The sequence below is a fragment of the Microplitis mediator genome, chromosome 10 (assembly GCF_029852145.1).
Source record: "Microplitis mediator isolate UGA2020A chromosome 10, iyMicMedi2.1, whole genome shotgun sequence".
In the NCBI taxonomy this organism is placed as follows: Eukaryota; Metazoa; Arthropoda; class Insecta; order Hymenoptera; family Braconidae; genus Microplitis; species Microplitis mediator.
The window spans coordinates 15,696,080-15,708,259 of record NC_079978.1 but is presented as its reverse complement, the minus strand read 5'-3'; the positions used below and the strand labels follow the sequence as shown (position 1 = coordinate 15,708,259).

Sequence of the window (12,180 nt, the reverse complement as noted above, 5' to 3'; positions counted from 1 at the left end):
CGTTCTTTGGTTTAAATAATATTTTTAACAAAAAAATTGAAAAAAGACCGTTTTTAACGACTTTCGAGGATATTTGATCTATTATCGTTTTGATCTGAGTCAAAACTCATTGAAATCTTTATTTTAATCACTATCATTGATTTTTGTATGAATACATTTATTTAATCGACTACCATCGTGAATGAAAATTCAAAAAACGCTTGTTTATTAATTATTTTCGATTCTTAAATTTTCAAACTTTAACATAGAACGCACCTTGTTTGAGCATGTAAAGTTAAAAAAAAATCGCTGTTTTCGAGCTCGAGGAGTTTATAGAAGTATTCAACAGTATTAAAAAATTTTCCTTTTTAATCTTTTGAAATCACTTTTCTTAGCAGGGCAGAGCGTTAATATACAAAATATCCAAGAAAAATGTTAAAAACGGTTTTTTCAATTTTTTCGATGATAATATTGATCCAACTAAAGAATAAGTTGTATTACATTACATAGTGTTCGAAGAAAACTCTAAAGAAGAAAAGCTGGTATGATTAATAGACCATTTGGTAAATTATATTCTGAATAATCCCAGAAAAACGAGGTAAATTGTTATTTTTTTAATTTTTCGATGCCGATATGTTTCGAACTAATTAACCGATTGTGACGTTCAATGTGGCAATTGACGCGTTTTATTTAGTTCTAAAGCTAACTAGATTTAGAAATCGATCGGATAAGTCATATCAAAGATAACTATTATAATTATTAATTTCAGCTTTTAGAGCCTAGAAATAGGATTGGGTACATATAATCTTACATAAATTTGTTTCTTTTACATTATATTATCTTAAATTAATTTTACTTTGTGCGATGCGTACTTTTTCTCTAAATTATTATATATTAATATATTAATATACTATATATTTTTTATTATAAGCATTTTCATTTCGTAATTTCTATCAATAGTCTTTTCATAGTCTTTTAAATTCTTTTTAAGATTTTTTTCTAAATTCTAACTTTCAATTTTTGGTATCTGTACTGTCTATCTTCAATTTATCACACACATAAATATCAAAACAATGAAGGACAATGCATTGCTGCTTCTTCCTTTTATCACTCTTCTGATTTCTTTCCCGTTTCCTTGTCCTTCCTCTGTATATCACGTTTCTTTTTTTCTATTTCTTTTAACCAGATAGCTGCCTCTTTCAGACCTTCATTACTCAATATTTCTTCAATTGATAGCGCTGTTCTTTTTACTTCGCCACATTCTTTCCACCAGTGTTCTAATCGGTCTTGCCTCTTGCCACAAAGCCAGCATGTCCTTTCTTTACCACTTTTCCACATCTTGTTAGCTTTTTCTAATGTCCCACACCTTGCTTTTGCTATTATAACGTAGTTTTCTTCATATGTTCTCTCTAGGTATGCTGGTAGTTCCCCTGTATGTATTTCTTTATATCTCAGGTTGTACTTTAGTTTTTCTATTCTATTCCATTGTAGCTGTCTTTGCACATCCATTTCTCGTGCTTTTTCTCTCAGCACCAACAGACCCTCTTGCATTTCTTATTTCATCTACTCCTTCTTGACTCAATCCACACTCGTTAAGAAATTTCGTCTTACATTCTAAACTCATTACAACCTTTTCCTTTGGTTCTTTCTATCAGACATTCTTTCACAATTCCTCCTTTCGTCATAATTTTGCTCTCATCATCTGATGCTAGCTTTGCAAATCTTATTCTCAGTTTTTCACGTTTAGTTTCTTCTACACGGAAAAAAAATTCTAGTTAAATTTACAATGCTAACATCGTAATTTGTCCTATTAATTGTTGTATTGGTGGACTAGACTTTTCACATCGTAATTTTTACGATGTAGGGTTGGAAATTTCATTTAAGAAATAATATTTCAGACAAACAATACGAAGTCTTAAGCTCTTTAATATAAATTACGATGTAACATCGTAAAATTTGAAGAGAAATTTTAAATAAAAGATTAAAATAATAATCGTTCGGCAGTTGGATTCGAACCCGAGTCCTTTCGAGAGCGAAGTGTCCGACGCCTTGGACCACTCGGCCACTGAAGGTCCTACACTATATGATGTTTTTAAGATCCATATAAACGACTTGCGGAGGACCCAGTTACTATTTAAAAAGTACGATGTAACATCGTACTTTTTATAGCTTCCATCGTATTATAACAGAGGCAGCACTGTAATATTTATTTTGTTAAAAAGTAAATAGAAATATTAAATGTACGAATAAATATAGTTTTTAAAGTATAATTTTTATTTATTTTTTTTTACGATGTTAAATTGTACTTTTTGCAGTAATTTTTAATCCTAAAAGTCTTTATTAAAATTACGATGTTAAATAATAAAAAATATAACCCAAATAATAAATTTTGAAATAAAACATTTAAAAATTGACAGTAATGAAAGTCTAGTCCGAGATTACGATGTTAACATCGTAAATTTCGGTAGAATTTTTTTTCCGTGTAGTAGGATGCAATCTGGTGTGCATCTTTCCAATCCAAGCGTCCATTTTAAGTATTTTTTCTGTACTCTTTCCATTTCTTCCAACTCTTCCCACCCCCACAGCTCAGTCCCGTACGCCATTACACTTCCCTGATTAAACAACTGAATTCGACCGAATTAAAAATTTTAATTTTGTTATATTCTGTCGAATTCTGCTAAACAGAATTCAACTGAATTGAAAATTTGGATTGAATTAAACAGAATAAAACCGATTTTAAAATTTCAAATTCGTTTTAATTCAGTTTAATTCGTATTCAGAACCAGAAATTGGAGAATTATTTTCGAATTAATCAGAATTAAACCGAATAGAATTATTTAAATTCATTTTAATTTGGAAAAATTCTGGTTTTCCTGCCGAATTAGACAGAATTCATTTTTAAGTTACGTACCGAATTAGCAGAATTTCTCTGAATTAAATAGAATTAAAAATTTAATTCTGTTTAATTCGATCGAATTCAGTTGTGCAATCAGGGTTACCATCAGCCTGTCGAACATACTTATTCTTCTCTTATAGTCTTCTTTGAAAATCTTTTCTCCTATACTCCAAGTGTGTTTCATCACTGTTATTGATTTTTTAACTCTTTCCTGAATGTGTGCCTTGTTTTTCCCGTTGCACCTAAAACGTACCCTAAGTACGTGAATTCATTCACTTCCTCTATCGTTTTACCTTTCCAGTGCCAGCTTGATTTCTTTTTCTTACCACCTCCATTTCTAAACACCATCACCTTAGACTTATTTTCATTTAATACCAATCTCTTCTTGTCCAAGTATTTCTTGAGCCTCTTAATCATTTCTTTTAGCTCCCCATCGCTTGTTACAAGCAGTACCACGTCATCAGCATACTCTAGACTCCAAATTTTTTCCTTCCCTAGCACAACTCCACCTGTTTGTCCTTTGCTTAGCTCTTTCCCCAGATCTGCCATTAGAATCGTAAAAAGTGTAGAACTCAAAGGACAACCCTGTCTCACTCCTTCTTTCGTCCAGATTTCTTCTGATAAAATGATTCCTACTTTTACTTTGCTCTTAGTCTCTTTGTACAGTTCATTCACTCTCTCGGTCAGTCCTTGCCTTACTCCGCTTTTTTCCATAGCTTCCCACAATACCTTCCTATCCACGCTATCGAATGCTGCTTTTAAATCTATGAAGAAGGTAAAGAGTTTCCCCTTCTCCTTTGCAAGTTCTCTTTCAGCTGCATGTTTCAAAATATAGATATTGTCTATCGTTCCTCGTCCTTTCCTAAAGCCAGACTGTGTCTCCGGGAGTAGTCCTTCTTCCTCTATGTCACTTTTCAGTCTCTCGTTCAACACCATCGCGTATATTTTATACGCTGTATTTAATAGAGCGATACCCCAATAGTTTTCCACGTTTTCCTTATCCCCTTTGTTTTTATGCAGGGGTGCAATTAATCCTGTTTTCCATTCCTCTGGTATCCCTTCACCTTTCCACACTCTTTTTAATAAATTACATATCTCTTGTTCTGTGCTGCCTTGTACAAATAACCATGCTTCATTGGGTATGCCATCTTCTCCCGCAGCTTTTCCTTTTTTTAGTTTTCTGATCTGTTTTCTAATTTCTTCATCCGTTATGTTTGACTCCTTCCCTTCATTTTTTTCACTCTCTTCCTCTCTGTTCCAGTCTCCGGTTGTTTTTGTTAGTTCTACTTTCAGTAGCTTCCTGAAGTGCACGCTCCATTTCTCTATCCCGATGTCCTTTCTTATCTCCGATCTTTGTTTCCTATATTTATTGATGTACTCCCATACTTTCTTTTCGGTGTTTGCTTTTTTTATTTCTTCCATTTCTTTCTCGTTCATCTTTTTTTCTTTTTCTTTGCATAAAATTTTGAATGCTCTCCTCTATTTTAGATAACTTTCTTTTTCCGCTTGTCCATGTCTCCATTTTACTAATTCTCTTTTAAATAATCTTTTCCTATTTTTGCACTCCCTGTCCCACCACTTTTTGCGCAGAGTTTTTCCTATAACCCTTTTCCACCATGTTTAGGTTTCCACTATATTTAAATGGTGTATTACCGTAAGAAGGACGGTGTGGCTCAATAAGTTATAGATCAAATTGAACGGAATATAGTATAGGGCCGGATAGCTCAACTGGTAGAGCACTCGGCGCGTTACCGAATTGGTCTGGGTTCGATTCCCAGTTCGGGCTATCTATATTTTTCTCAATTTATCTATAAATTGTCTTATTGAGAGGTTTGCATGTTTTAGGTTTCCACTATATAAAATGGTGCTTTTTTCGCACATATTACTACTTATCGCCTCTTTTACTTCTTTCCAATTATTGTTAATATCTGTTTCTGTACTGAATATCCTTCCTATTGTTTCGAGCTGAAATTTCGTTTTACTCTCATCATCCCAGATAATTTTTTCCCCCACTTCAATAATTTCTTTACTGCTTTTACTTGTTAGTTTATTTTTTAGTTTACACATCACCGGCATATGATCTGACTCCATTCTGTCGATCACTTTAAATTCCTTCACTTGTTCCATGCATTCTGTACTTACTATAATATAGTCAATAATAGATTGCTCTGTCTCTGCTACAAGGGTAAAGCTGCCTTCTTTATCTCCTTCTGTATTCCCATTGAGCATACACCATCCCTCTTCTTCTACAATTTCAATCAACGCAATGCCTTCAATATCACATTTCTTGTCTTTCGATCTTCTTATACTGCTTCTTCTATTCCAGAGTACCAGCTTCTTTTGTTTCCTGTTCTTGCATTAAAGTCATCCCCGATCATGATTTTTTCTTGCCCTGTTTCTTCGCTTATATTTTTTAATGTCTGTTTCACTTTACTTTGATTGTATATTGTCCATATTACCCACTTCTCTTTACCTATGTTAACTGTGTTCTTCACCGCACTTCCTATTTCTGTTTCGTTCTCCTCTGTTACAATGTCTTTCCTAACTCCAGTTATTATTCCCCCTCTTGCTCTTCCTCTTTTTTTCTCTCGCTTTGCAGCTTTGCATTTACATTTATATGTTTTTGGCAATCTTTTCTCTATATTTTCCCACCCATTACTTTCTACCCATGTTTCGGTTAGTCCGATTACGTCATATTTTCTTAAAAATTTCCAGAAGTCAGCGTTTTTCTTTCCTATTCCTGCAACATTCCAAAATACCGCACTAAACTCCCCACCTGCTACTTCTACGGCTCTGTTTACTAAAAATCCTGCTGTTCTGTTCTTTTTTTTATTTCATCCCACGTGTGTCATTTTCCATCTACACACATTTTTCTATAGCCCCCTTTTACCCTGTGATTATTTTGTCTCACAATCCTCGCTTCTTGGCTGATCTTCCATTGCACTTCCCTTTCTTCTCTTGTTAGATCATTCTCGATGTATATGTCAGTGCCTACTAGCACATTTTTCTTTTTCATAATCTCTTCTTATATTTCCCAACTGCTTAGCTTAAATAACCACCTTTTTGTTTTTTCCCTGTATCCATGTGTCTATTGACTATATTTTTACATCGAATCTTTCCTTTATAACCTTTTCTGCAGCTTGCTGAAGATCTCCATCTTTTTCATTTAGTCCCTTAATCACTACATTATTTTTTCTTTCGAGCTTCAGCTGTTTTATTTTCATTTGCTCCATTTTTTCTATCTTGGCCTGAATTTTTTCTTGCTGCTGCAGTATCTTTTCTTTTTCCTTTTTCCACATGTCATTTTCCTTATTATTTCCATTTGTATGTCGTAGTTCACCTTCTTCCATTTTCTGAATTTTATCCTCCATTAGGTCAATTCGTTCCCATAATAAATTTTTCTCTTTTTTCCACTTTTCGTCCCTCTCTGCAATGCTTTCCTTCAGTGTATCGATCTCTTTTTTTAATTCATTTTTAATTTCTTCTTTATTTTCCTCCATTTTTTCGTTTATTCCTTTTAATTCCGCCATAATCATACTGAGTGCTTTTTCAGTGCTTACAGGGTCCTCCTTGTTACCTTTTATGATGCTTCTCGTGTTGATGGCGTATTTATCTATTTTTGTCTTTTGATTGTTTCCCGCGTCTGTTACCCTCGCATTTCCCGACGGTCGTCCGGTAACTTTCGTTTCTTCTACTTTACCCATGGCTGCTAACTACTTTACCTGTTAAGCGTACTTCAGCTATTACTTGACACCAAATGAACCTAACCTCCTCCCAGAAGTATTTTCTTTGACTGTGCAAAAACTTATCCCAATCTTACTAGAACCAACTTTTTTATATCACATTAGGCCTTCCGCGTTTTTCCACGTAAGATGAACCTAACTGGTCCTAATAAAATTCTCGCTTTTATTTCTTTCTCCAACGATATATTTCGAACAAATTGACCGATTAAGATGGTTCTTACAGCAATCGATGCGATTTATTAATTTTTATCATTCATGCAATATAAGTGCTATCTTAGCGCACACTGAAAGAAAAAAAAACTTTTCCCAAGTATAAATACTTCATTTAAAGAAATATTTACTCGGTACTATACAAACAAATAACATTCTTAATCATAGTAAATATGTACTTCAACCGAGTAATATTTTCTTGATTTAAGAATTTCTATACTTATTTTAAGAAAATATACTTGATCGGAGTACATTTTTACTTAGATTAAACAAATATTTACTCGGTGGGATACAAACATTTATATACTTGAAAAAAGTTTTTTTTTCTCTCAGCATAGCAAGTCTAGCACACAAGAAATTTGTGTTAGAATATAACTCAATTCTGGAGGAAGACTATAGTTGAAAATAGTTGTGCACGACTTGTTCAAGATTTGTTTAAAGCTCAAAATTAACCTTGACCATTAAACAGATCTTGTGCATGGCATGTGTAAGTTACTGGTGCGAGAAATGCGCTAAAAACTTTTCAACTGCACCGTATCTAAGATATCTTTAATATTCTTGTGTATAATGTCTTGAGCTAGTTATGTACAAGCTTGATGACGATTTCTTGCCACGTGATCTTGCGCAAATCCCATACGTAGAAAAAGACGCTAGTGACGAGGGATATCGTGCACGGCCCTGGCACCCGAATCTTGCTCAAGCATGTGTTACTTGGGTTATCCTCACTTCGAACGTAAAAAAATTTTCTTATTATAAGCTGTCATGATGCAATGAACTCATGTTAATTTTTTGTTTTAAACGAAAATATTTAATTTTCTTCTTGCAGATACTTTAACATGGAAACGAAACGTATACAAATTCCCGTTATTGACAATACTGAAAAAAAGTAAGTTTTTTTTAAAAGAATAAAAAAAAACCTTTGATTTTCGAACTTTTGTTTTTTACTTATTGTAAATAATAATAACTTGAAATAATCGTTAATATTCAATTTACTATTTTTGCAGACAACAATTGATTAATAAAATTGAAGCAACAACATTAACGATTCTTAAACAAATATGTAATTCACAAATCCCAAAAATTTCATATAAACGCCGTAATCCAGAAATAAACTTGTCAAAATCAACATCAATTGCTTTCAATGACTGTGATGATTTTCTTCTATCATTAGTATCTTGTGATGAATCACCGAATAGGACGTTTAGTGACAATATAATAGAAATAGATTCGTTTGATGAAGATACCAATTCAACGCAAGATTCAGCCTCACAACAACCTGAATCAATCGTTGATTTTTTTACTATATCAGGTCGGAAACAATTAACTCGTTTGATGATAATCTTATCTAAGGCGCATAAATTACTTTTAAGTAATAAAATTCAGACTAAGCGCTCATTGTATTACGAGTTGAAGTCCGAAGAATCAACATTGTTTGAAAGCGAAAGGGTGGTTGATTATCAAATTAACAGTGTCGCTAAATTATTGGAATGCTCGACATGGGATTTAGGATTTATTGCTACTTCCAAGGGTCTTGTGGCAGGAAATTTAAAATTGTTTTTCGAAAATAATGACACAATCTTCTGTGATGTTTTGGAAGGTTGTTTGGTGCCACAATTGATGTCGAGCAATATGGGCCAATTGACTGCCATTGAGACTACAGCTAAATCAATTATTGTCGTTGAAAAAGAGGCCATTTTTAATAAGTTAATGAGTGAAAAATGCCCAGAAAAATTGGATTCTATTTTAATTACAGGAAAAGGCTATCCGGATACAGCAACAAGAATTTTTGTTAAAATTCTTGTTGATAAATTAGAATTACCTGTTTTTGTTCTTGTCGATTGTAATCCTCATGGGTTTGAAATTATGTGTACATACAAGTAAGCACTTTTAATTATAGTTATAATTTTTTCATGATACCAGCATCGAAACTTGAAGTTTCAGTGTCTCTACAACCCGTCGAAATAAGCTAATTTCAAGCCGATGCTGCAAACAACTGCTAGCGAATTCGTAATTCAAAAATACCTTCTTACAGCGGGCAGAAACATGTGCGCTTCTTCCCTTGGGAAGAAACACAATTGTTTCTGCCCGGTGTCAGTTATATTTAATGTTCATTAGCAGCCTTACTACTCTCATTTGTTTACTTGTCACTTCAGTTTACTCGTTTCATTTTTTAAGTGACAGTTTTAATTGACCAAATAAAATTACTAAAAAATGAGTGAAAATAATATTTTTGTATTATTTACTATTTGATAAGTGACTGTAAATCACATATTTCTCATTCTCTAACAGTTCTTCGCATCATCGGCTTGAAATCAACTTGTTTCTTACTGGCTGCTGACACTGAATCTTGAAATTCCGATGCAGGTAATCATGAATTATACTGTGTGTGACTCAGGATAAAACACGTTTTCAGACTGCGGATAATGTTAGCCAACCTCACCCTAGTCTGAAATCGTCTTGTTTCATCCCTTGCCACACAATATACTATTATTCGATTAACAACAAAATTTTTTTTTTTAATATATATTTAATAGATATGGATCGTTAAATTTATGGTGGGAACGAAAAGAATTAAAATGCTTAAACATAAAATGGATTGGAATTTATCCAACAGAAATACCAACTTTTTTTCTGAAAAAATTACCACTAACTGATAGCGACTTGAAAAAATTAGATGCTCTTGAAAAACGTACGTATTTGACTGATAATGAAAGAAATGAATTAACATTAATGAAACAAGGTAAAGTCGAAATGGAGGCTATCGCAACGAATAATGTTATTTCCATGGATTATCTTACATCCGTTTATATACCAATGAAAATCCGACGATTAACTCATACAAATTGATTTTAAAAATTATTTTACTTTTTACGTATATATTTCCATTAACTATTTTTGATTTAATGTTACTGATCGTTAATAATTAATTTTGAATAATTGTCGGAAACAAATTGTAATAATTTGTTTATTTATTATTCAACTAGTTGTTAAAAAACAAATTAAAAAACATTTAAATAAACCAGCTATCGATACCATATCCAAGATTTTTTTTTATTTACGGTTATTCAAAAGATTAAAAGAACAAAACATTTTTATAAATTTTTTAGTGATTTTTGGAAAGCTACGTTTCCGTGAATGTTTAAACGTATCGGAAAATTAAAAAAGTAATTTGAAGCTTGAAATCTCGAGCTTAAAGACCTATTAGCAGACATTTTTTCAACTACGGTTATTACGTAATCATTAGAAATAGTTTGAGAACAAAATTTTCTAAATTGGTTGGTTTTGTTTTTTGGGTCTACGGGATCGGGATATTTTTTTTTTTTAAGAAAATCAATACATAATTCAGTTAGCAAATTTATTCAGCTACGAGTTGTTCCTTTGCTGTCTCTGTACGACAATTAGTTGTTGAGATATTGGCCTTCAAATAAAAAAGAAACATTTTATTTTTGATTATCGATATCTGAGCAACTAATGGCCGCACAGTAAATTTGAGTGCAGTTTTGCAAATTTGAATAAATCTTCTTAGTTTTATTTTTGATTAAGGATAAAAAAAACGTTTTTTTTTCCATCCTTAAAATTAATGTGGAAACCGTACAAAAATTACTTTTTATGGTTTTTTAGTCAATCAACTGCTACTTTATAAATCTTGATGAAAGTATTAATGTTTCCAGGGGATTTTACAGCTAAATGTATTCCCAAAAGCCCTGTAAATGTTGAAATCCATCCATTGAACCATTTTTTTTGGACCGATTGATCGAAGTCTTATAAAACAGTTAGAGGAATAAGTTTTGTTCCTCTAATTATGTGATCATCAAAATGAAAAAATCTTCTTTTTTTTCGATTTTACTTATATTTTTGCGTTGATTACTCAGTAAATGCAAGGTACAGAAATAAAAAATTGCAATAATTTTTTTTTCTACAAAATTTACGAATAAAAGTCCTTAACTTTTTTAAAAAATTTTTTTTTATCCCCCATGAAAACTATTTTCGAGCTCTTCTTCGCTCTCTTCCTCTTTCATCCAGTACCAATTTCCTTTCCACCCGCTTAGCATGAGTGTCAGAAAGACATCTTATTAGTATCATAAAGTTATCTACAAAATTATGTCATCTTTCTGATATTAAAAAGATATATTTCTGACGTTCATGCCGAACAGGCGCTCACCCCCATATTTTTTATCTCTGCTATTTTTTATCTTTACTAATTTATATCTTTGCGATTGCCCTCTTCTTTGGTCTTTAAACCTTTTTCCCCACTCCAATATTCGGGTATTCCTTTCGTCACCAGGTCCTTAAATCTTGAGTTAAACTCAGACTCTTTAACTTTAGAACTCCTTTTCTGTTTCTAAACATCTGCATCCCTATCCCTCAACTGAGCTCCTCCGAAATCCTGCCCTCCATTCCAAATCGATACCTAATCCCGACTATACACACTTAGCTATTTTTTCATCTCCTTGTTCCTCACTGTTCTTTCCTTACTCACCCCTCTTCGATCCTCAATACGTTTCTTTAATAACTCCCTACCTTTTCTTAACCTGATCTTCTCAAATTCACACGCACTGTCTCCCGCTCTAACTTTCCTCAAATCCAATTCCACTCTAACAATAAACCCTTGCACTTGCTTACGTATTCCCACGTTTTATCTTCCGTACTGTTCCTGTACCCCTTCCACTTTCCTCCTTTTCTTTCATCCCCAGATTTCAGCCCCGTACAGTGCAATGCTGACCACAATACTATTGAAAATTATTTTCCTCCACCTTATCCTTTCCCCAAATTTCCTCTCTCCTACGCGCCACACTATCCCCGTGGTCAACTTTGTTCTCCTAACCCTCTCTTTGTGTTCCCTAACCAGATTATTGCTTGTGAACTTGAAATCTATGTAGCAAACGTTTTTAACCGCCTCTACCTCCTTTCTCTCCTGTATCCATATTCTAATCTCCTGCCTCCCGCCCTTACCAGAAGTCATCATCGTAGTTTCCCCTACATTTACTTCCAGTCCCTTGTTTCTAAAATACTTTTTGCAGCTTTTCATCATTTTCTTGATCTCCTCTAGACTTTTTGCCGACATTTCCGTGTCATCCACATATGTCAATGACCATATCTTCGTAACCTCTACCACCACCATATTTAGTGAATAGTGCTGAACTAAAAAGACAATCCTGACGCACTTCCTTCTCAGTCCAGAATATCTTTGATACCCCCCCCCCCCACTCTCACTTTAGACCTTGTTCTCGTATAAATTCTCCTAGCGTTCTATCAGCTCGCCTTTCACCCCTAGTCTCTCCATCACCCTTAGCATAATTCTTCTATCCAGATTATTAAACGCCCCATTCAAATCGAGTAACAACGTCTCCT

At 33.3% G+C, this 12,180-nt stretch overlaps 1 protein-coding gene across 1 annotated transcript in view; it reads left to right on the top strand.

The window, feature by feature from the left end:
* The window catches only part of LOC130675847 (meiotic recombination protein SPO11), a 37,153-nt gene extending 27,299 nt beyond the window's left edge, over positions 1-9,854 (top strand). The window contains exons 3-5 of the mRNA XM_057481732.1: positions 7,655-7,714; positions 7,833-8,705; positions 9,363-9,854. Of these exons, the coding sequence (XP_057337715.1) occupies positions 7,665-7,714; positions 7,833-8,705; positions 9,363-9,675 (1,236 nt within the window). The 5' untranslated portion in view covers positions 7,655-7,664 and the 3' untranslated portion in view covers positions 9,676-9,854. The remainder of the gene's footprint in view (positions 1-7,654; positions 7,715-7,832; positions 8,706-9,362) is intronic.
* The last annotated feature ends 2,326 nt before the right edge of the window (positions 9,855-12,180 follow it).